At 35.7% G+C, this 21,520-nt stretch overlaps 1 protein-coding gene across 2 annotated transcripts in view; it reads right to left on the bottom strand.

The window, feature by feature from the left end:
• LOC145939355 (multicopper oxidase 3-like) overlaps positions 1-21,520 on the bottom strand; it is a 174,480-nt gene that overhangs the window by 133,216 nt on the left and 19,744 nt on the right. For both annotated transcript variants that reach the window (XM_083043613.1, XM_083043614.1), the window contains exons 2-3: positions 13,614-13,761; positions 6,147-6,276 (exon numbers count right to left, since the gene is read on the bottom strand). In XM_083043613.1, the coding sequence (XP_082899739.1) occupies positions 6,147-6,276; positions 13,614-13,761 (278 nt within the window). The remainder of the gene's footprint in view (positions 1-6,146; positions 6,277-13,613; positions 13,762-21,520) is intronic.

The raw sequence follows: 21,520 nt of genomic DNA, 5'->3' as shown, positions 1-21,520 counted from the left end.
AAAGCAGCGCCTTCGGGAAGACATTAAAGATGGAGATCCCGCCGCAATGGAAGTAGCGGCGGGAACGGATGCCAATGAGCCGGCTCAGGATGGCCTGTAAAGTACTGCAGGCCAACCTGAATCACGCGAAGGACGCCCAGGACCTCTTTGTCCATAATATGGCGGAGAGGGACTGCGGCCTGGGGATCGTGCCGTATCGTGTACCCGAGAGAAACTGGGTACAGAGCGCGGACGGCTTGGCCGCGATCACCCGGAGGAATGCGTCAACGTCTCCCCCGCTGGAATTTCTACAAGCGGGGGAGGGATACGTTATGGCGCAGTGGGGGCCCATCGTAGTTGTGGGCGTGTACCTCTCGCCAAACATCGATAAGAGAAAGTACTGTGGGAGGTTGCACGCCCTTGAGAGGCAAATAATCGGTCGCCATCCCGCCCCGGTCGTGGTAGCGGGGGACTTCAACGCTAAATCTAGCGTCTGGGATTCCCCGCGGAACGACTGGCGAGGTGGCGAGCTTTTGGAGTGAGCGGCGCGATGCGGACTCGCTCCCTGCAACACGGGGGGCGAGGACACATGCGTGAGAATGCGGGGCGGGTCCATAGTGGATCTCACATGGATGAATACTCGAACTGGGGCCCTATTCTTGAAATAGCGTATACGTAAGTTGCACATTGCGAATGATCGCACCCGAAAATCCCTAGAACGTTATTCTTGACGGTCACAACTGAAACGTATACGCAATTTTTCATTCGCAATGCAACGAATGGGTCATACCATCATATTTTTCAAGAGAAACGTATACGTATTTGAAGTTCGTTGTCGCTCATGGCGTGATATATGGTTTATAAAAAAAAAAAATATATAGTATATAAATAAACATAAGAAATAAAAGAAATATTGGAAATTTAACGAATTTATAAGATAAAGATATAATAAAAGGCTCTGCCCACAATAAAGAAAATAGAATAAAAATAAATATTAAATATACTAAAGAATACAAATTAGGAATAGAGATATTAAATCTAACGCACAATGAAAAATGACAAAACATAATAAAATATAAATATTAGAAATTATGTCATTCAGTCATAACATAACAACCAAAAATATTTATATTTTTATTTTAAACAATATATAGATTTAGACATTATTAACCAAATATAATCTTAATCAAGTAAAAAAATCTGTAATCCCAGAGCAACATTTTTATTATCATGTTTAGTTTTTTAATTAATGGGAATTTTATTTATATTAAAGAGAAAAATATATAAACTTTGGAGAAATAGATGCTAGTAGATCTCATTAATTTACAAAGAGATAATTCTAGATAATTTTTAAATTTTTGTGAAAGAGCTTAAAATGATGCAGATCTCTTTTTTCGCTATACTAAAATGACATCAGAAATATATTATAATAATCTTTCTAATTCTTGGTTCTGTTGTACATACCATAGGAGGAATAAAGGTGCGTCAGTTTCATTGAAATATCTATGATACCTTTATTTGACGAAGCTTTTATTCTGGATAATTTCAATGATTTTTTCTTTGGTATTTTTTTTTAATTTGGAATATAGAATTAAATTTATATAAATTAGATAAAACTAAATTAGATTAATAATAAAATTAGCTATTTGAGTATTCACGTGCATATCTGTTAATTTGCAATACTATTTATCTGTAATGAAATAATATTTGTACAAATAAGTAATAAATTTGAAAGTAATTAATCTATATAAATAATAAAAAAGAACAGTAAAAACGTTTGATTCAATTTTTTAATTAAATTAAGTTATTTAGTTATTTAGTTAATTTATAAAATGTGTTTATTATATTTAATTACAATTTTATTAATTTTCTTATTTTCATGCGCAGTCAAATTAAACAATCAATTTTTAGTTACAAACTTTTTACATCAAGGTTTCCATAAATTTTGCAGATTAGAAAATTATAAAAAGATATCATTATGTATATGTGTTGTTATTCTAAATGATACATTTTTTATATTTATAGAAATATATTTTTCTAAATATATTTTCTAAAAATAAAAACATTGATATAAAATTTCATTGATACACTGAGAGAATTTTCTCTTAGAATTTACCCTGAAAATCGTGGTAGGTAATCGTGAGACAATATGGTATGGAAAGAATTTTATGAGAATTTCTCTGATTAATATTGATCACAATAAAAATAATAATATCTATATCACGAAAAAATATAAAACATGTTTGATTAATTTTACTAAACTGCATAGTAAAATTAATCAAACATATTTTATATATTTTATTGTATAATAATAGATATTATTATTTTTATTGTGATAAATATTAATTAAAGAAATTCTCAAAAATTCTTGCCATACTATATTGTTTCACGATGACCATTGTTACGTCCTGTGGACTTCACGATTCTTTTCTTTCGGAGAACACAAGGCGATATTCGAAATATCGCAGAGGCACAAATAAACTACGAACTGCTAGACGAGGAAATCATATGCCGAGATAATTTAACAATAATAGTAAAGAATCGTTACGTCCTACGGATTCCACGATTCTTTTCTATCGGAGAACACAAGGCGATATTTTAAATATCACAGTCGCGCAGATAAACCGACGATCTGGCAGGCGATGCAAACATATTCTGAAACAACTTTATCGCAAAAGTAACAGAATATATACAGAACTAGAGAAGTATACAGATCAACTCACAAAATTCAAACTGTAACTCATCATATTCTAAGAAGTTAAACTAGTCGACAGTTCTCAAAACAAAACCAACACTTAGGAAGACTAATAAAATTTTAGAAGAAAGACTAACAACGATAAGCGATTCTAAACAATTCTCGGCTGACAGATCGTCGTTATGCGATATCTGCCTAAGATAATATCGAGAGGGTAATAAACATATCAACCACACTTGATAGCAACAAATTCTCCATTGGTCGAAACGTAAGGGCCTAAACAAAAGCCCTGACCAATCATGATAATTGTAAAATCAAAAGCGACGCTCCCGGGACCTAAAGGGCGTCATTAAAAATTTCCTATTCGTCAGGAAATGTTAATAAACCAATGAAGAGGAGGAGCAAGAAGGTTTATATACCCGCGATATACCTCGGGAGAGCAGATTTTACTCCGAACTTTCGAGCACAGTTTGCCGTGCACAAGCTATCCGGGCTCGTATTTAGACTCTTCGGACTTTTATACACTTTCAATTTCGAAATCCGGCTTCAACTCAAATTCCGACGTTCGTTAGAGTGCAAGTGAAAGAACATAGTGCAAGTCCGGAAAACCACACAATCAGACTAGAACCCAGCAGCCATTATTAACAAGGCACTCCATTAACAGTAAGTCAAGACACACATGTATAACAAAAAGGGAAAAACATAAAGTAAAATTTTCACCCCGTATCGAAATAATTCTTGGATTCAAGATAAAGCCATCTTCTTTATCTCCTTTTGCAAGTCCTATCCTATCCAACCCTAAACCTTTCTCTCCCATTCTTTTCCAGCCCGAAAATCACTCAGGATCTCCCGTGATAACGGCGAGATTCGTGATTTTACCCGTTCCAAAAATCACTCAGGATCTCCCGTGATAACGGCGAGATCCGTGATTTCGTCCATCCCGAGAAATAGCTCAGGATCTCCCGTGATAACGGCGAGATTCGTGATTTCACCCGTTCCAAAAATCACTCAGGATCTCCCGTAATAACGGACAGATTCGTGATACCTTTCCCCTACTCAACATTATTCAGTCTCTCTCTCTCTCTCTCTCTCTCTCTCTCTCTCTCTCTCTCTCTCTCTCTCTCTCTCAGTACTCTGCGTTGATACCACTGCTTTCTCTCTCTCTCTCTCTCTCTCTCTCTCTCTCTCTCTCTCTCTCTCTCTCTCTCTCTCTCTCTCTCTCTCTCTCTCTCTCTCTCTCTCTCTCTCTCTCTCTCTCTCTCTCTCTCTCTCTCTCTCTCTCTCTCTCTCTCTCTCTCTCTCTCTCTCTCTCTCTCTCTCTCTCTCTCTCTCTCTCTCTCTCTCTCTCTCTCTCTCTCTCTCTCTCTCTCTCTCTCTCTCTCTCTCTCTCTCTCTCTCTCTCTCTCTCTCTCTCTCTCTCTCTCTCTCTCTCTCTCTCTCTCTCTCTCTCTCTCTCTCTCTCCTCTCTCTCTCTCTCTCTCTCTCTCTCTCTCTCTCTCTCTCTCTCTCCCTCTCCCTCTCCCTCTCTCTCTCTCTCTCTCTCTCTCTCTCCCTCTCCCTCTCTCTCTCTCTCCCTCTCTCTCTCTCTCCCTCTCTCTCTCTCCCTCTCTCTCCCTCTCCCTCTCTCTCTCTCCCCCCCTCTCTCTCCCCCCTCTCTCTCCCCCCCTCTCTCTCCCCCCCTCTCTCCCCCCTCTCTCCCCTCTCTCTCCCCCTCTCCCCCCCTCTCTCTCCCCCTCTCTCTCCCCCTCTCTCTCTCCCCCTCTCTCTCTCTCTCTAAAATTATACAAGCGCAAATAATAAAAAATAGAATTAATAACGACAGAATAGAAAGAGATAAGTATTCCAAGAATTATTTTGAAATTGCACTCCATCGCCTCGATCGATTTTTCTTATCGTTCGTCATTCTTAGTAGACGATTTAAGCGACGATTTAAACGACACTTTTACTTTACAGATTCTTGTTCTACGCACAAAAATACACAATATTGGTAAGTTTGAACAAAATCGAAGAGGACGGAGCTCTCCTTCAGTTTTACCAAAAATTCATTTTGCAACATTTTGTTCAAAACGGTGTTACTTTGTAAAAAAAAAAATCGTAAAAAAATTTTTTTAATATGGATTTGTGTTAGAAAATTAATAAGCTTAAAAACTCATATTTTTTCGTACCTGAGAGCTGATTCCCCTGAGCTATGCAAAAATTTAAAACAGACATTTTTTCCCATTTTCTAAAATGTCTATCTTCAACGTCTGCCATTTTGTATAACAATTTTTATTATTTAATTTTGATCTTTTGTTATTAAGAGAAATGGTCAAGCTTTAATTTAAACGTTGGTTCATCTCAATACGATGATTTTTTACTGAGTTGTCGCAAAGATATCAAAAATATCAAAAATTGTGCTAAAAGGTCCAAGAAGCTTGGACAATTCTCGTTGGCCTGTCGGTTGGTTAACATCTATTATTGTATTTAATTTCTCATTCAAATGTATTTTAACATTTTATTAGAATACTTTTTAATGCTATTATTCAAGTATTTCTATACTACTGTTATGGCCCTAAAAGCTATACAATTATATTAAAAATTACGCAAATCAAAAATAGGGCGCATACCCGCGCGAAACGCCAACGCAGTGGGTCTCGCGTAATAACAAAATACGAAATACGAAAAACGAGGTTAACGCCGACTAAGCGTTACGTTAAGAAATTGCCAAAAAGCAAGCAAAGCGTCCCGTAAACCTCCTTCGCTTGCATCTAGATCTTTTTGATTGCGCGTGTCGACCCAATTATCAAATATAAAAAGGACCCGTCGCTAACACTCGGGGATCAAGTCGGAATAACAACCTTGTACGTGTAAACCGCGTCGACACGAACGAGCGACAAAAAGTGTAGTAAGTGTTCAATAATTGCGAGTATCGTACGAGAGTAGGCTCTAACGCGCCTTATAATACGCGAGTGTATTTGTAAAAGAGACCAATATAAACAAGTGTATAATTCTGGACGTCTATATTATAACGCTACACAACAAAAACGAGTGTTAATTCATTGGACGAATCCCGAACTTCCCAGTTCTTGTCTGGCAACGATTCTTCAAGAAACTCATGCCTCTCGCAGGCACAACACTACGTTCACTGAAAGAACGTGTATCGATTTGCACATAGGCGGGCAAAATGGGGAGAGCGTGGAACGCTACTTCAGTACCGTATACCTACACACTCGGCCACATGATATGCTATATCAGCGATCTGATGCTTCGGAAGCCTGATGCCATTTGTTGTAGGCACTGACAAGTTACACAAGCAGTGGAGGGGGAGACCATGGGTGGAGATCTGCCCGAAACGGACGAGATTTTGTTCGAGCACGTTCTCTCAGTGAACGCAGTATAATATGACAATTAATATATATTAATAGTTTTACAAAAGTTTTATATTAATAAACATGTTAATTATGTAAATAATATATTTAAATTTGTTACATACTTGGATACTTGGACCTGGAATCATACGATTGATGGAAAATATCGTTTTTTCAAATCCATCACCTATAACGCATTCACACGACGAAGTAATTCCCGAATTATTTACTGGTTGTTCACAGATGTCACACGCACTGGAATAAATAATTTCAAAAATTAAAATTTTTACAAATATTATTTTAAAGCTAAGAAATATAATATTAAAGCATATAATAGTGTAAGGCTGGTAGGAACCGTGAAAAGGTTAATGGTGGAAACCCTTGCAGAAATGTCAGAAAGAGGTGATGAACACGCGGTGTGTACGGAGAATCAAGTACACACAGTAATAATTACACTGAGAGTGTATTTTATCACAACGATGCCTTATTATTACACAACCTCGAAGAGAACGAAACTTTCGAACACTGGTTCTTTCGACATAAGGCAATATTTGCGAAATCAAACGTCGATGACAAAGCAAATGTCATCGTCCTCATGCAGAAGCTGTCGCAGTCAGATTACAAGAAGTTCGCAGATCGCATCCTTCCGGATAAGCCGACAGACTTGAATTTTAACAACATTATTAAATGCCTTACAGAGATCTTCGGCCAAAAGGAGTCAACTTTTATACTGCGCTACAAAGTTTTCCAAGTTGAGAAGAAGGAGGACGAAGACTACAACAACTATGCAGCTCGCGTCAATGTAAAGTGCGAGAAGTTCGATGTTAAGAAGCGCCCGATGACTTAAAAATGCTCGTTTTCGTCAAGGGTCTAAACAAGCCGCAAGATGCCGCCGCGCAAAAAAAACTGCTCGAAAAACTGGACACGTATTACACGCAGCTCGCAACAGCGGAGGATCCGGAAGCAGTGCCCAAAGTGAACCTCGACGCACTCGTCAACATTGCTAAACGATTGCGCTACAGCGAGGTGGAGAAGCAAACCGTCATCCATCCCGAAACGACTAAACAGGAAGTGCTGGCGGTTAACCAAAAGTCGCAATTAAAGAGCAAACAGAGCAGCAACAAGTCGCCGCTCAATGCCCAAAACAGCGACAAGCTACCGGCGCCATGCCGTTTCTGCGGGGGCGATCACTGGCACAAGAACTGTCCGTTCAGCGATAAGCAGTGTGCTACATGCAAAGCAATTGGCCATAAAGAAGAATTCTACGAGCTTGTCAAATACTTCCGAGCAAATAGGAACTTCAGGCGCAACAGCAATCGCCGCAAAAGCCTCGCAATCACGGCAGAGGATGCAGCTTCCACAAAGTTTGTCATCGCGAACGTAAACGGCAAGAGGCTTGAGCTTCAGCACGATAGTGGATCCTGCTGGACGATCATCTCCAAAACGAACTGCTCGGCTCACCGACCTTGACGCGAAACGATAAGAAAGCAGTTAGTGCGTCGGGAGATTCAGTCGAGAGACTCGTATTTTTTACAACTGTTAAACTGTTCAATCGGGAAGCAGTTGGTCCGATCTACGTCACGTCATCATCATTCAACGTTTTCGGCAACACCTGGATGATGCTTTTGGACTTGTGGGATATTCCGACCGTCTACAACAACATCCAATCCGAAGGCGAAATGAAGCGTGCACTGGAGGAAGTTGTCAAAGCTAATTTTCTGTTTCTTTTCTCTTCCACTCTAGGTACTTGCACTAAGGCTAAAATGTCGCTGACTTAAGCCAGGCACAAAGCCAATTTTTGCAACGCGCATGCCAAGTTGAGTTCGCCGCAGCCAAAGCAGTGGAGGAGGAGCTCTTCAGACTGCAACAGTTTGGAGTTATTTCGCCGGTCAGCTACTCGGACTACGCAGCGCCAGTGGTCGTAAAAAAGAGAGACGGTCGCATTTGAGTGACTACTCAACCGGTCTCAACGAGGCGCTCGAACCAAATCAGTATTCTCTATCGACGCCTGACTCAATCTTCGCGAAACTTGGAGAGAACAATCTTCCTCATCTACCTCTCAGACGCCTTCCTACAAGTGGAGGCCGATGATCAAGCTAAAGAGCTAATGACGATCAATATGCACTGCAGACTGTTCCGGACTGTTCCGGATCAGGAATCAAGACAGCATCGGGCATGTTTTAGCGCCCGATGGATATCATGCTGACGGAAGAAACCACCACCTTCTCGCGGTTTCCGTTGAGCAACAACATGTACATCGTACATCATATAGTACTAAACAGAGAATAAAAAAATAAAATCTTCAACAATATTTATAAATTAAAATATTATTTTTTACAATTATTTCTTTAAAAATAAGAAATCTTTTTTAATAGAAAGGCGTATATATTAGCCAAGAGTGAATTTTTACATTTAAAATATAGTTATAATTATTAATCATAATTATTATTAATTAATAATTGTTTCTAATTAAAATTTTAAATTATGAGTGAATTATTTATATTATATATATTTAAAATATATTTTTTCTTATTAATATTATTTTATAATATTAAATATATTTCTTATATTTTATATTTTCTTTTTTTCACATATTGCATCGCATCCGACTCGCCATCGTCAATATTCCAAATTCGCTCGAAATTGTTAACTCTAATAGAGAACAAAAGATATATCTGTCCTCTTCTATGTTCGAAGCCGCCACCCACTGAGCGTCTAATTATACGTGCGAGTGTTCTCATTCTTTCAGTGCGCTTTGCGCTTCCAGACTATCCCCTCCCTTCTGCTCCACTGGCTGCAAAGTAGCTGTCGCGTCTGCAAATTGGCACCTCTGCATCCAGGAGCATCAAGTTGCTGACGCGAAGCAAAGTTTTCTGATCGGAAATCGACGACGACATCGTAAAACATGTCTGAAACTGCAACGTTTTCGCAAAAGCCGGTAAATCGCCAGTGAAATGCACACTGTAAGCCTAGTCGATGCCAAATTCTCCATGGTCACGCATCCATCTCGACTACGCAGGCCCAGTAAATGGTTTTTATTACTTAGTCGTTGTCAATGCTTACAGCAAAAAGTCTTCAAAATGCGCAGCACGTCGACAGCGAAGACAATTAACAACTTGTGCGAGGCCTTCTCACGACAGGGAGTGTGCGACACAATCGTTTTGGACAATGGAACGCAATTTGTCTCCAGCAACTTCGAAAGGTTCTGCAAACTCAACAGCATTGAACACATCACAAGCGCTCCGTATCATCCTCAATCAAATGGTCACGCTGAAAGGTTTGTCGATCTACTGAAGGAGGGACTGCAGAAGTTGGAAGGCACCGGAAATTTCGATGAGATCTTACGAAAGTTCCTGATGTGCTACCGCTACCCGCCATTGCACGCACTCGATGACAAATCGCCGTTAGCTTATGACTAACCGCCGAAGACGAAGCTTGACCTCAGGGTCAAATCCCCACTTAATTCTCCAATAGACCGAAACAGTGAGATAGAAGCCCGTTTTAACGTTCGCCACGGCGCAAAATGGAAGGAGTTCCAAGTTGGCGACACTGTCTATTATAAGCTCTATCGCAACAACGCTTGGAAATGGCTTCCAGGCACGATCACGAAACGAGAAAGCGCCGTCAATTATTTAATCGAAACGGGAGCCGAAAGATGTGAGCGACAAGTCAGAAGACACGCAAACCAGCTCAAGTCGCGTTACGCAAGCGCACCAAAAGAGGATAATAAATACGTCCTGCTGGACATGTTTGAGCCATCGCCATCATTGGGAACATACAAGCCGCTCATCATTTCGTTTCAGCAGCAAGCAGCAGATGCAGACGGGCAGACTCAAGAAGATGACGCCAACGAATCGCTCTACAAAGACGCTGAAGAAGATTTACATCAACCAGCTCCAGAGTAAGTAGCACAACCAGCAGAGCCAGATGAAGTTGCACCGCCACGACGCTCCGAGCGTGTAGCTGCGGCCAAGCCAGAGGGCTTCTACAAACACTTTTACTAGACGTCAACATTCCTTTTATTTTTCTTTATTTATTTTTTATTTCATTTTTAATCATTTTTTTTGTACCGCAACAATTAAAAATTCAAGGAGAAGTGTGACAACACACAACCCCACCGCGTGGACGATAAGTCAGTGAGTTCCGGGACACGTGCCATGCAATACGTTCTCTCGCGCTTCATAACAAATAAAGTTATAGTTGTAGTTAATATTCTGTACCGTATATTTATTCCACCGACCCAACGGAACTAGTACATTAGGTTTGCAACTTTTCATATGAAGCAAAGTTTACATCACTTTGTTTTACATTGGTTTTCGACATCGATACATATCATTTGATTGTTTTTCAGTTTTTAAACAAGATCGATAATTGTGAACGGTATGTAATTTAACAGTGTGTAATTGCAGTATGCAAAAGAACGGTATGCAATTTGTTAAAACGTTCAAATTTAAATTGTTTGCTATTTGTTTAGTTAATTCTAGAAGTTTTATTCTGTATATAGGTTGGTAACTCATTTTTGTTTGTCCCCGGTTTTCGCGTTACTTTCGATATAGCGCGCCCTTTCTAAATTCGTTCGCAGTTTCTTTTTATATATGACAACGCGCATGTATGTACAAGTAATAAAAGAATATATACACAATAGACAAACGTTTTAATTAATTTGCACCTGTTACTGAACAACATTTTTCAACACAATTGAACGGTGTGCAAAAGAACGGTGTGCAAAAGAACCGTGCGCAAGTGAACGGTATCCAATTAAATCGTGTATAAAATATCGTGTCCATTTGCAACGTGTTCAATTAGACTGTGTGCAAGTGCATCGCTCCCGTCAATTTGATGTAATTTGATGTCAAATTGACTACTTTTGCTATTTAAAAGTATAGGAAGTGTATTTAAGGAAGTTATTATTTTCTTTTTATTGGCTTTTTACAAGTGTTGACTAACAGAAAATAGGAATTTCTGTTTTCCATTTACATTTTGTGTCGATAGAATAAATATTGTACTATATTTTTTAAGTTGTAGAGTACAATTATACTTAAAATATAATTAAAATAACACATTATTTATCTTTGTATTTATATTAATAAGTTAGATTATTATAACAAAATTTAATTGATTTTGTGTATATATGAAAATTTCAAAAATTATTAACAAAAATTAATTAATTTTATGTATTTTATGTATTATGGAGTTTTACTTGTGATATTATATTTTATGCGCATAGATTTCTGCGCATAATTAATGGAAAGAAAAATAAAAAGTAAATAAATAAAAAGTACTTTTGTAAATAAATTAAATAATAACTCTAAACATAAAATAAAATAAAATTATATTTATCATAAGTTGTATATTTAAACTTTTATTTCCTAAAAAATTTATTTAATGTGACTCATCAGATTGTATATTTAACTAGGGGAAAAGCTTGTCTACGCCAGGCATTAAGGTGGCTGTTACTGAATATTTTTTCACGGGATATTAAGGAGCCCCTAGCTACGCCCCTGAGTTTTCTGATTTTCCCCTTTGTTTTTTTTTTATTGCTTTTACTCTAACGCCTGGCAGAACACCAAATTTCCTCTTCCTACGTAGGTCATGTAAAGTTTTCCATGTAAACCCCTACGGCAGAATTTGGGGCCCCTGGCTGCGCCCCTGAATAAAAATTTTTGGTTTTCCGATTTTTCCCTTTTGTTTTACGTTAGCTCCTGTCGGGGTATACCAAATTTGTTGTCTCCTAGGCCAAATTGAAGTTTTCCCATGTTAACCTTATAGCGCATTAAGGGGCCCCTGGCTGCGCCCCTGGATTGAAATTTTGTGTTTTGAGATTTTTCCCTTTGGTCTTATAGTTACCGCTATCAATGTACGAAATTTTAGCCTCCCAGGCCAGATTAAAGTTTTTTCCCATGTTAATCCTATGGCGCATAAAGGGGCCCCTGGCTGCGTCCCTGGACCGAAATTAAAAATTTCAAGAATTTTCCCATTACCTGGGAGTGGATCCCTATCACCATGCGAAATTTGGTGTTTCTAGCATGTCGGGAAGTATTCGATCAATTCAATGACAGACAGAATAGGGATTTTATATATATAGATTAGGGTGGTCGTTAAATGGAAGATCATGTTGGATGGTCATAAATCAGAAATGTAGAAAAAATGATTCTCTAATTTTTTCAGATTTTTATTTTCAGCCCTGAGTCTCCCTGTTTGCACGTGAAATACATAAAACAAAAGCCCAATGTATCATCAGGACTACCAATACAAGAAAATAAGCTGTATTAAAAAAGAATACAAAAAAAATTATATCTTCAACAAAAAAAAATCAATGGAAAATAATAAATTAATCGATATATTGATTACTCCGTAAAATAATAATTTAAATTTTTTCACTCGATTTGTGTGTAGTATAACACACACAACTCGAGTGAAATACCTCATATACGATGTTTTACTATTTTCATGGCAATGAAACGTATTTCATAAAATGTCGCTATTTTAGACTAGAACTAACTTAAATAAATATTTTTTTTAATGAAAAAGAAAATTACGTGCCAACAGGGAGACTCAGGACTCAAAATAAAAATCTGAAAAAATTAGAGATTTTTTTTTTCACATTTAAAGCCGATTTACGACTATCCAACATTAAAATTCTGAAAAAACCCATATAAGGACCACCCTAATATAGATAGATAGATAATGTGACTTATCAGATTGTATATTTATAATAATAAAAGATATAGAAAAAAGGCTCTGATAGTAAAACTACATGTAAGGTAAAGAACGGGTTAATTAAGAGCCGAGCGCGGTAAGAGAGGCGCAAACATTTCGATTAATATAGATTTATTTAGTACGTTTCGGTCAATGGATTTGGACCATCTTCAGCAGATAATGAAATTAATTCATCCGATAGTGTGTCAGTACTTGTTCCTTAACCATGAGATAGAACAAAAAGAATGACAAATGCAGTGAGCCTCCCTCCGGCTCCAGCCAAAAAGGAAGAGCCAAAAATATCAGAGGATGCTCTTCCTTTTTGGCTGGAACCGGAGGGAGGCTCACTGCATTTGTCATTCTTTTTGTTCTATCTCATGGTTAAGAAACAAGTACTGACACACTATCGGATGAATTAATTTCATTATATGCTGAAGATGGTCCAAATCCATGGACCGAAACGTACTAAATAAATCTATATTAATCGAAATGTTTGCGCCTCTCTTACCGCGCTTGGCTCTTAATTAGCCCGTTCTTTACCTTACATATAATTTATAATAATGATTGAATCACTTACTTTAATTGACTAAATATGGCCCAAAAAAAAGAAAGAGATTGAAACGTACACCTTGTTAGTATTAATTTTTTAATTTTTAATTATTAAGTCTAACCGTCTCTGAATAAATTCATTTGCACATCATTACTGCGCTGACTGTTACTGCCTCATATTCTCTCTATTAAATTATTATCATAAAAACTTTAAATATTATTTAAGTTATTTTGATTATTGTTAATTTGATATGACTTATTAGATTTTTTCTATGAATTATTTATTTATAAATGTAACTATAAATATACGAATACACACAACACTTATATACACATATACATACCGATTATTTGACGTATAATATTCAAGAACAAAGCGATAATAACAATTTTTTGGCTTATTGTATTGACATTCACGTGCGCAATCTTTTGATGTTGATAAGTGTATATCTTCCTGTGTTCTGTATTTAGATGAATCCCAGAAAAAGGATGCTATTAAACATAATAATATATTTTTAAATAAAATGTTGCATAATTACAATTTTTACAATAAGATAATTTATTTGGAATTGCACTTTTTTATTTTTAGAAGACCGTTTTGATATACAATTTCTAATATCATATAATTTGATAAGATTCGATTTATGTATAACAAATTGTAATTATAACTATATATCTATAACTAATTTTATGATTATAACTCTATAAAACAAGAAATTTTATTTTATTTTTACATCTGACCATACAGCACCGATTATTGCAAAAAGCTTTCGGAAAGATCATTCGGAGATTTCAAAATCATTTCAATGTAATCAAAAATTTAAGTATCTGCCCGAGGACAATGGTGGTATTAATTAAATATAAATAAATAAATATAGTTGTGTGGTAGCTCGTACGTATTAATAAATACTAATCATAATAATATATTAAAGGCTTTTTTTGACGAGCGAATAATAGGTGTAAATTTAAATTAATTGTGTATTTGTTTACATTACATGAGACGTTTCGACACTTACTAGTGTCTTTTCAATCATGTTATAAATTAAACCTTATATCATTAAATTAAATCTAGACGAACGCAAGTATGTAGTCGTAGGTCAACATCTTTTCTTATCGGTTGGTGAGCGTGGTTAAACGATGATGGTCCATTAATTAAAAGGCACGTTATGAACAATGGTCAGATTGGTGTTCTGTTATCAATAATTAGTTAAATTAAGATTTAAGAATAGTGGCTATTATTGAACCCTTATTAAAAATATAATCACACTCACTATTATGTGCATGAATACATTATATATATATATATATATATATATATATATATATATATATATACATTATTCTTAATAACTATTGTAGTCTAGATCGAATATACTGTGAGCGACTCTCAGAAGTTCGATCTTATATACAAAACCTTTTCAAGGAGATAAATGTTTATCTTTGTTTAAAGAGTCAAGTAACGGAAAATAGCTTTTGTCTAACAATTTTGTGTCATATCTGTGTAATATCTGAAACAATATTCATCAAGCAACAAAATAACGGTTTAAATTATATGGATGACACAGAATTGTTAGACAAAAGCTATTTTCCGTTACTTGACTCTTTAAACAAAGATAAACATTTATCTCCTTAAAAAGGTTTTGTATATAAGATCTAACTTCTGAGAGTCCCTCACAGTATATTCGATGTAGACTACAATAGTTATTAAGAATAATGTATATACACTCGTCAAAAAAATTATCGCAACACGTAATTAATATCAAAATTTAGCATAAATTCAAATAAGCGTATCTCCGCGAAAAATTGTCGTATTTCAAAAATTTTTTTTTTGTTTTAAAGGGTAAAGTCTCTACTTTAAAGAACTTTCGTTCGATTTTGATTTTATTCTCTCCCCCTTTCTCCATTTCTTTAAAAGTAGGAACGTGTTTTTTTTTTCAATAAATTGCATAGTTTGACGAACTCTACGGAGTGTACTAAATTTTTTTCGCAAATATCATCATAACTATCGTAAAATATGGACTTTTCTTTACAAATTTAAAAAAAAATTGAATACTGTACGATTTTTTTTTTGCGAAGTTACAGCATATCAAAGTTACCTATGCATTTTTGCCTATATATTTAATTACCGCCAACATTAGCATTACCCGACGGGCACTACAGGGAGGTTGCTGGTCGGATTTTGCCCATCGTGTGTGTGTGTGTGTGTATACATATATATATATATATATATAATAATGTATTCATGCACATAATAGTGAGTGTGATTATACTTTTAATAAGTGTTCAATAATAGCCACTGTTCTTAAGTCTTAATTTAAGTAATTATTGATAACAGAACACCAATCTGACCATTGTTCATAACGTGCCTTTTAATTAATGGACCATCATCGTTTAACCACGCTCACCAACCGATAAGAAAAGATGTTGACCTACGACTACATACTTGCGTTCGTCTAGATTTAATTTAATGATTTTATATAAGGTTTAATTTATAACATGATTGAAAAGACACAAGTAAGTGTCAAACCGTCTCATGTAATGTAAACAAATACACAATTAATTTAAATTTACACCTATTATTCGCTCGTCAAAAAAAGCCTTTAATATATTATTATGATTAGTATTTATTAATTACATATAAAATAATTATTGTCTAATATAATAGTGACGTTTAAAAAGTTCAACGTATTTCCTTCACTGACTTCCATTGTAAATTGTAGCCTAGAGCGAAAGAATTAAATATGTTCAAGGTGTCGTTGAGCAAAGAAGAAAGAATAGCCCTTGCAATGCTTAATTACATAATGAATGTAGAATAGTACAGTGAACTTCAATCTATCTAATAACAGATAAATTTTGGACTTCCCATCCCCTCTGTCAAAAGAGAGGTGTAATTGGTTTTAACGATAGAGTCTTTCTTTTATTATATCTACAATTAAAAAAAATGTTTATTTGGTCATCAGAATCCTGCTTGATAATGGCTATCCACTAGAATTCATATTTCAGATTTTCCATGAATGCTTAAAAATCTTATTCAATAAAAGGAAACCTAACATTGATAAATATGATAACTTTATTAATCGAATCTCGATGTCTTTTTTTATTGTTCCTTTTAATACGTTTTTTTATAATATCGGAAAAATTCAAAGGCATTTCAAAATATCTTCATATGGTGTAGCATACTATAGTATATACATATTGTAACACGGACACCTTTCTCGAGCACGCGGATCGGCTCGCCGGTGCCAGGGTTCGAGAGAAGGGGAGACTCAAACTTGCAAAGACTCCTCGGTTATAAACAGTCTTTATTTTATGTCAGATGTCAGATGAGATATTTATAATGAGTAGGTTATAAGTTGGCTCGGAAGCCAGTGCAGGCGGTGTCTATCGGGTGGCTCGGTAGCCAAGCGCAAGCGATATACGAGGTGGCTCGAAAGGCAGGCGTAGGCGATGTACAAGGTGGCTCGGAAGCCGTGTGTAGGCGGTATACAAAGGTGACTCGAAAGCCAAGCGCAGGCGGTATATACTAGGTGGCTGGGAAGCCAGTGCAGGCGGTGTCTCTCGGGTGGCTCGGAAACAAAGCGTAAGCGGTGTCTACCGGGTGACTCGAAAGGCAAGCGCAGGTGATATACGAGGTGGCTCGGAAGGACGGAGTGCTACGTCAGCCCTTCGGGGGTGGGCAGGACTCCTGGCGGAGCCGAGAAACGCCTCGGCCCAATGGGTCATAGAGTGCCGGATACACCCGGTGGAGCTAAGAGACGCCTTAGCCTGGTGTCGTACTCTGGACCTCTAACAGGTAGGATCTCAGGATAGGATCTGGTCTCGGGGTGTGCTGGCCGGGCGCCGTTATATACCCGACCGGCCGCCCCACTCTCGAGGATTGGCGGCGTGGGGCAGGAGTGAGATGGCACGAGCGAACGAGCGAGATGAAGCGCGCGAGTGAGAGGGGATGAACCAGTAAGCAGGATAGATAGAGAGCGAACGAGATGGTTAGCGAGTGAGTGAGACAAAGCGAGTGTGAGCGAAGAAGAGACAGAGCGATAGAGAGAGGTTATGAAGAAAGAGACGGTTAGTTAGAGAAAGAATATAGTATATATTTTAAGTAACGGTGCTATCGTTACAATATACTTAATAAACTGAGCAAAATCATTAAAACATAAAAAGATCCTCTTCCGAATACCTCATATAGCATCGCAGTATAAAAAATAAATTGCAAAGACTGTAATTCCTCATACGTAGGCCAAATTAGTAGGCAGCTAAAAACAAGAATCTATGAACATCGCAATCAAATCAGATGGAACGTCACGAATCACTCAGTAATAATGGAACACAAACTATACTCTATTCAATGAGAGAATGTGCTGCTACTGCGCATAGGCAGGCAAAGTGGGGAGAGCGTGGCGGCGCTACTCAGTACCGTATTAGCATTGAAAGTTATACAAGCCGTGGAGGGGGAGACTATGGGCGGAGACATGACCGAAACGGACGAGTTTTCGTCCGAACCGCAACACGTTCTCTCATTGAATAGAGTATTGACTTTGATTATAATTTTAAGTGGGAAGAAATAAAGATCTTAGACAGAGAACCAAATTTTTAGCAATTAATATAATAAGAAACTAATATCAGAAATGATTTATATAAAAAGACAATAATAGCCTTAATAAGCGGATACAAGGCGAAGCACAGGTCTCTAGTTTCTCCTTACTGCGGTTACGGCTCCGATAAAAGGCGAATGAATTAAAGTCTCATTTTATTTTAATCTTGCTCGCACTTGCGGTCTCGTGTATAATAGTTAAAAGAGAATAGTTTGAGGCGGCGGTAGGATTAGCAATGATTCGTTTCTCCGGCTCCGAGAGGATTATATTCGGTAGGTCCCCAAGAGCGATCCCAGAGATCTCCGAAATCTCACGATCTCAATCTTCCAAATCAATTTGATTTTGATGATAATCGATACGTTACAAGCCGAAGCAAATGTAATATATGACTTTCAATAACATATATCTGTGTACATTAGAACAATCGAAAATATCGCCTGGAAAGACTATGTCTTATAATATTGAATTAATTATAATATACGAAATTAAATACATAATAAATGATATAATAAATAAGAATGCAAGGGATCTTAATATAATCTATTACCTACATGCACATTACTCTGTTTATTATTGTGATGGTTGAGATTATAGGTTATAGCTAAATAGGTTGTGTATGTATAAACGAGAGAACATTTAAATATGTTTCCCGATGCTTGGATGTGTGTTCGTGTACATAAGAATGTCTATACCAACGGGTGAGTGTGTGAATGCGGATACGCGAGTTTGTTTGTATACACATATATATCGTCTGTTTTTTGCTACATTTCTCGCGTCTCATCTCCATCTTTGAAAGATACAAAACATTATTGTTTTAAAAAGACAGCATCGAGATCGCTCTAACATATGTCATTGCACTATGTAATAACAACATCATATGATTTATAACATATTAATTAATCTGTGATACTCTTTACACATTTTTCAGAAGCTGACCGTGAATTTTTCCTCTCTTTTTATCATTAACTTTCTCTTTCTCTCCATTTTTGACAGTTTTTTTTGTTGTCCTATCAAACACCATTAATTTGTAAACTAATTGGAAATGGAATCTTGAGTATGATAGGGCTCAACACAAATCATGTCTTTCCATTTCTTGGCCTATCAACCGGGGAGTGTTTAGAATGTAGAAGTTATTGTGGATCCGAAATCACACTTTGAAACTGGCACTGCACAGGGGACGGTAGAGAGCGTTGAAAAATATAATCCGTTCTAACCGATTTATTTTATCATTCTAATATTTTACTTAACATTTGGCATATTTTATACTCTAAACTACAAATTGAATTCCCATTATGTTTTTTATTAATGTAGTTACTATTTCTCTGCGCTGATGATGGCCAAAAAAAAGGTCAAAAGAAACGTTCGCTGAATACTTTAATGTTTGAAATATATACTCGACCAAAAAGAAACGGTACATTTGAAAAGTATTAAAAAGTTATAAAACTTCAAATATTTATAAGTCAGCTAATAATTATGATATCAAGGTGTTTCCGAAACGAAAATGAAGCTTAAAGTGTGTAGTTTGAGAAAATTTTAGTGCCGATTACGTGGAATGATCAGAACACTTCGATATCATAATTATTAGCTAAGTTATAAATATTTGAAGTTTTAAAATTTTTTACTACTTTTCAACTGTACCACTTTTTTTGGCCGAGTGTCTTATTTGAATTTTAATTTTTATATTAATGATAAATATTGTATGCGCTTCACTTACCGCTGGTCCTTTATAGTCTTATACTATTTTATTTATGAATTATAAGTTATAAATTTAATTATTAATTTATATTAATTTTTTTATTGTTACTCTAAAAAAATGATTACTATTATAATTATATACTGTAGGAATTAGGTAGGGATATGACTGAATAAAACACGCAACAGTTAAAAGAGAGTATTCTTTGGTTTATTCGGGTTCATGTGCTCGAGACAACGGGACGGAAACGACTGACTGTTGCGCTATAGACTATATATATATATATATATATATATATATATATATATATATTAGGGTGGTCGTTAAATGGAAGATCATGTTGGATGGTCATAAATCAGCTGCAAATGTAGAAAAAATAATTCTCTAATTTTTTCAGATTTTTATTTTCAGCTCTGAGTTTCCCTGTTTGCACGTGGATTTTTTCCATTTAAAAAAATACCAATTTAAGTAATTTTTAGATTAAAAATAGAATCAACAAACCTGATTTAAATAAGTTTTGCTGCCGTGAGGTATAGCATGAAATTGTATACGGGGTATTTCACTCGAGTTGTGTGTTATGTTATATTCTTATATCAATTCATTTATTTATTCATTTATATGTTATTTAAATATTATTTATATGATATTTTTTAATAATTTGAAAAAAATACTAATTTACTTCAGTTCTAGATGGAGTCAGCTGCAAAAGTAGTGAACAAAATTATTCAATTTTTCATAAAAGATAGTTAAAAATCGTATATGGGCTATTCCACACGAGTCGTGGGTGTTTTTAATTCAGTTAATTATTTTTTATCCATTTTTCAAGCAATATAACGACGTATCTTATATTTTTTTGAATCTTCCTTGAACTTTAAATCGTCGTTATTTTCGATTATATAGGAAAAAGATGTGTAGGGAATTCCATTCCAGTGCTCAATGATTAAGCGCAAATTTTCGATAATTTTTTTTTTTTTTAGAAAAAAATTGATAACAGAAAAAAAAAATTGATGACAGAAGCAGCTGCAGAACTGTAGTGTTAAGATATTAAGCTCTCCTGTGAAATACCTAAAACAAAAGCCCAATGTATCATCAGGACTACCAATACAAGAAAATAAGCTGTATTAAAAAGGAATACAAAAAAAATTATATCTTCAACAAAAAAAAAATCAATGGAAAATAATAAATTAATCGATATATTGATTACTCCGTAAAATAATAATTTAAATTTTTTCACTCGATTTGTGTGTAGTATAACACACACAACTCGAGTGAAATACCTCATATACGATGTTTTACTATTTTCACGGCAATGAAACGTATTTCATAAAATGTCGCTATTTTAGACTAGAACTAACTTAAATAAATATTTTTTAAATGAAAAAGAAAATTACGTGCCAACAGGGAGACTCAGGACTCAAAATAAAAATCTGAAAAAATTAGAGATTTTTTTTTCACATTTAAAGCCGATTTACGACTATCTAACATTAAAATTCTGAAAAAACCCATATAACGACCACCCTAATATATATAGGGTGTCCCATTTTAAAAAATATGCTCAAATATATAAAAAAACGGCGCGTTTTAGAAAACAATGTTTCAAATAAAAGTTGTTTGGCTTTGAGGGGGACATAAGATAGTAGCAACGATTTGATCTTGGATAGTCGTTTGAAGGTCACGTGAAGATTACCTTCAATTTCTTAAATGGAAACCTCTATTTTTTATTGTAGATTCTTATATCTGACGTCGAGACCTTTTCAAAACATTATATATAAGTTGAATTTCGTTCAAAATTTCCTGTGTTATGAGACATCAAATATATATTCCGCGGCGACAAAGTCTCGCTTTTAAATAGTTTAAATCGAGCAACAAATTTAATTTCTTATTTATTTAGTTAGTACATTGTTTGTAGATTATATTTATACCCAAAACAGCCGAGCAACAAATTATTTTATCAATTTAATGAAAT

This window comes from Prenolepis imparis, unplaced genomic scaffold (assembly GCF_030444845.1).
Source record: "Prenolepis imparis isolate NDT839.2.m4 unplaced genomic scaffold, iyPreImpa1.0 SCAF_8, whole genome shotgun sequence".
In the NCBI taxonomy this organism is placed as follows: Eukaryota; Metazoa; Arthropoda; class Insecta; order Hymenoptera; family Formicidae; genus Prenolepis; species Prenolepis imparis.
This window is presented reverse-complemented; position numbering and strand designations above follow the sequence as displayed.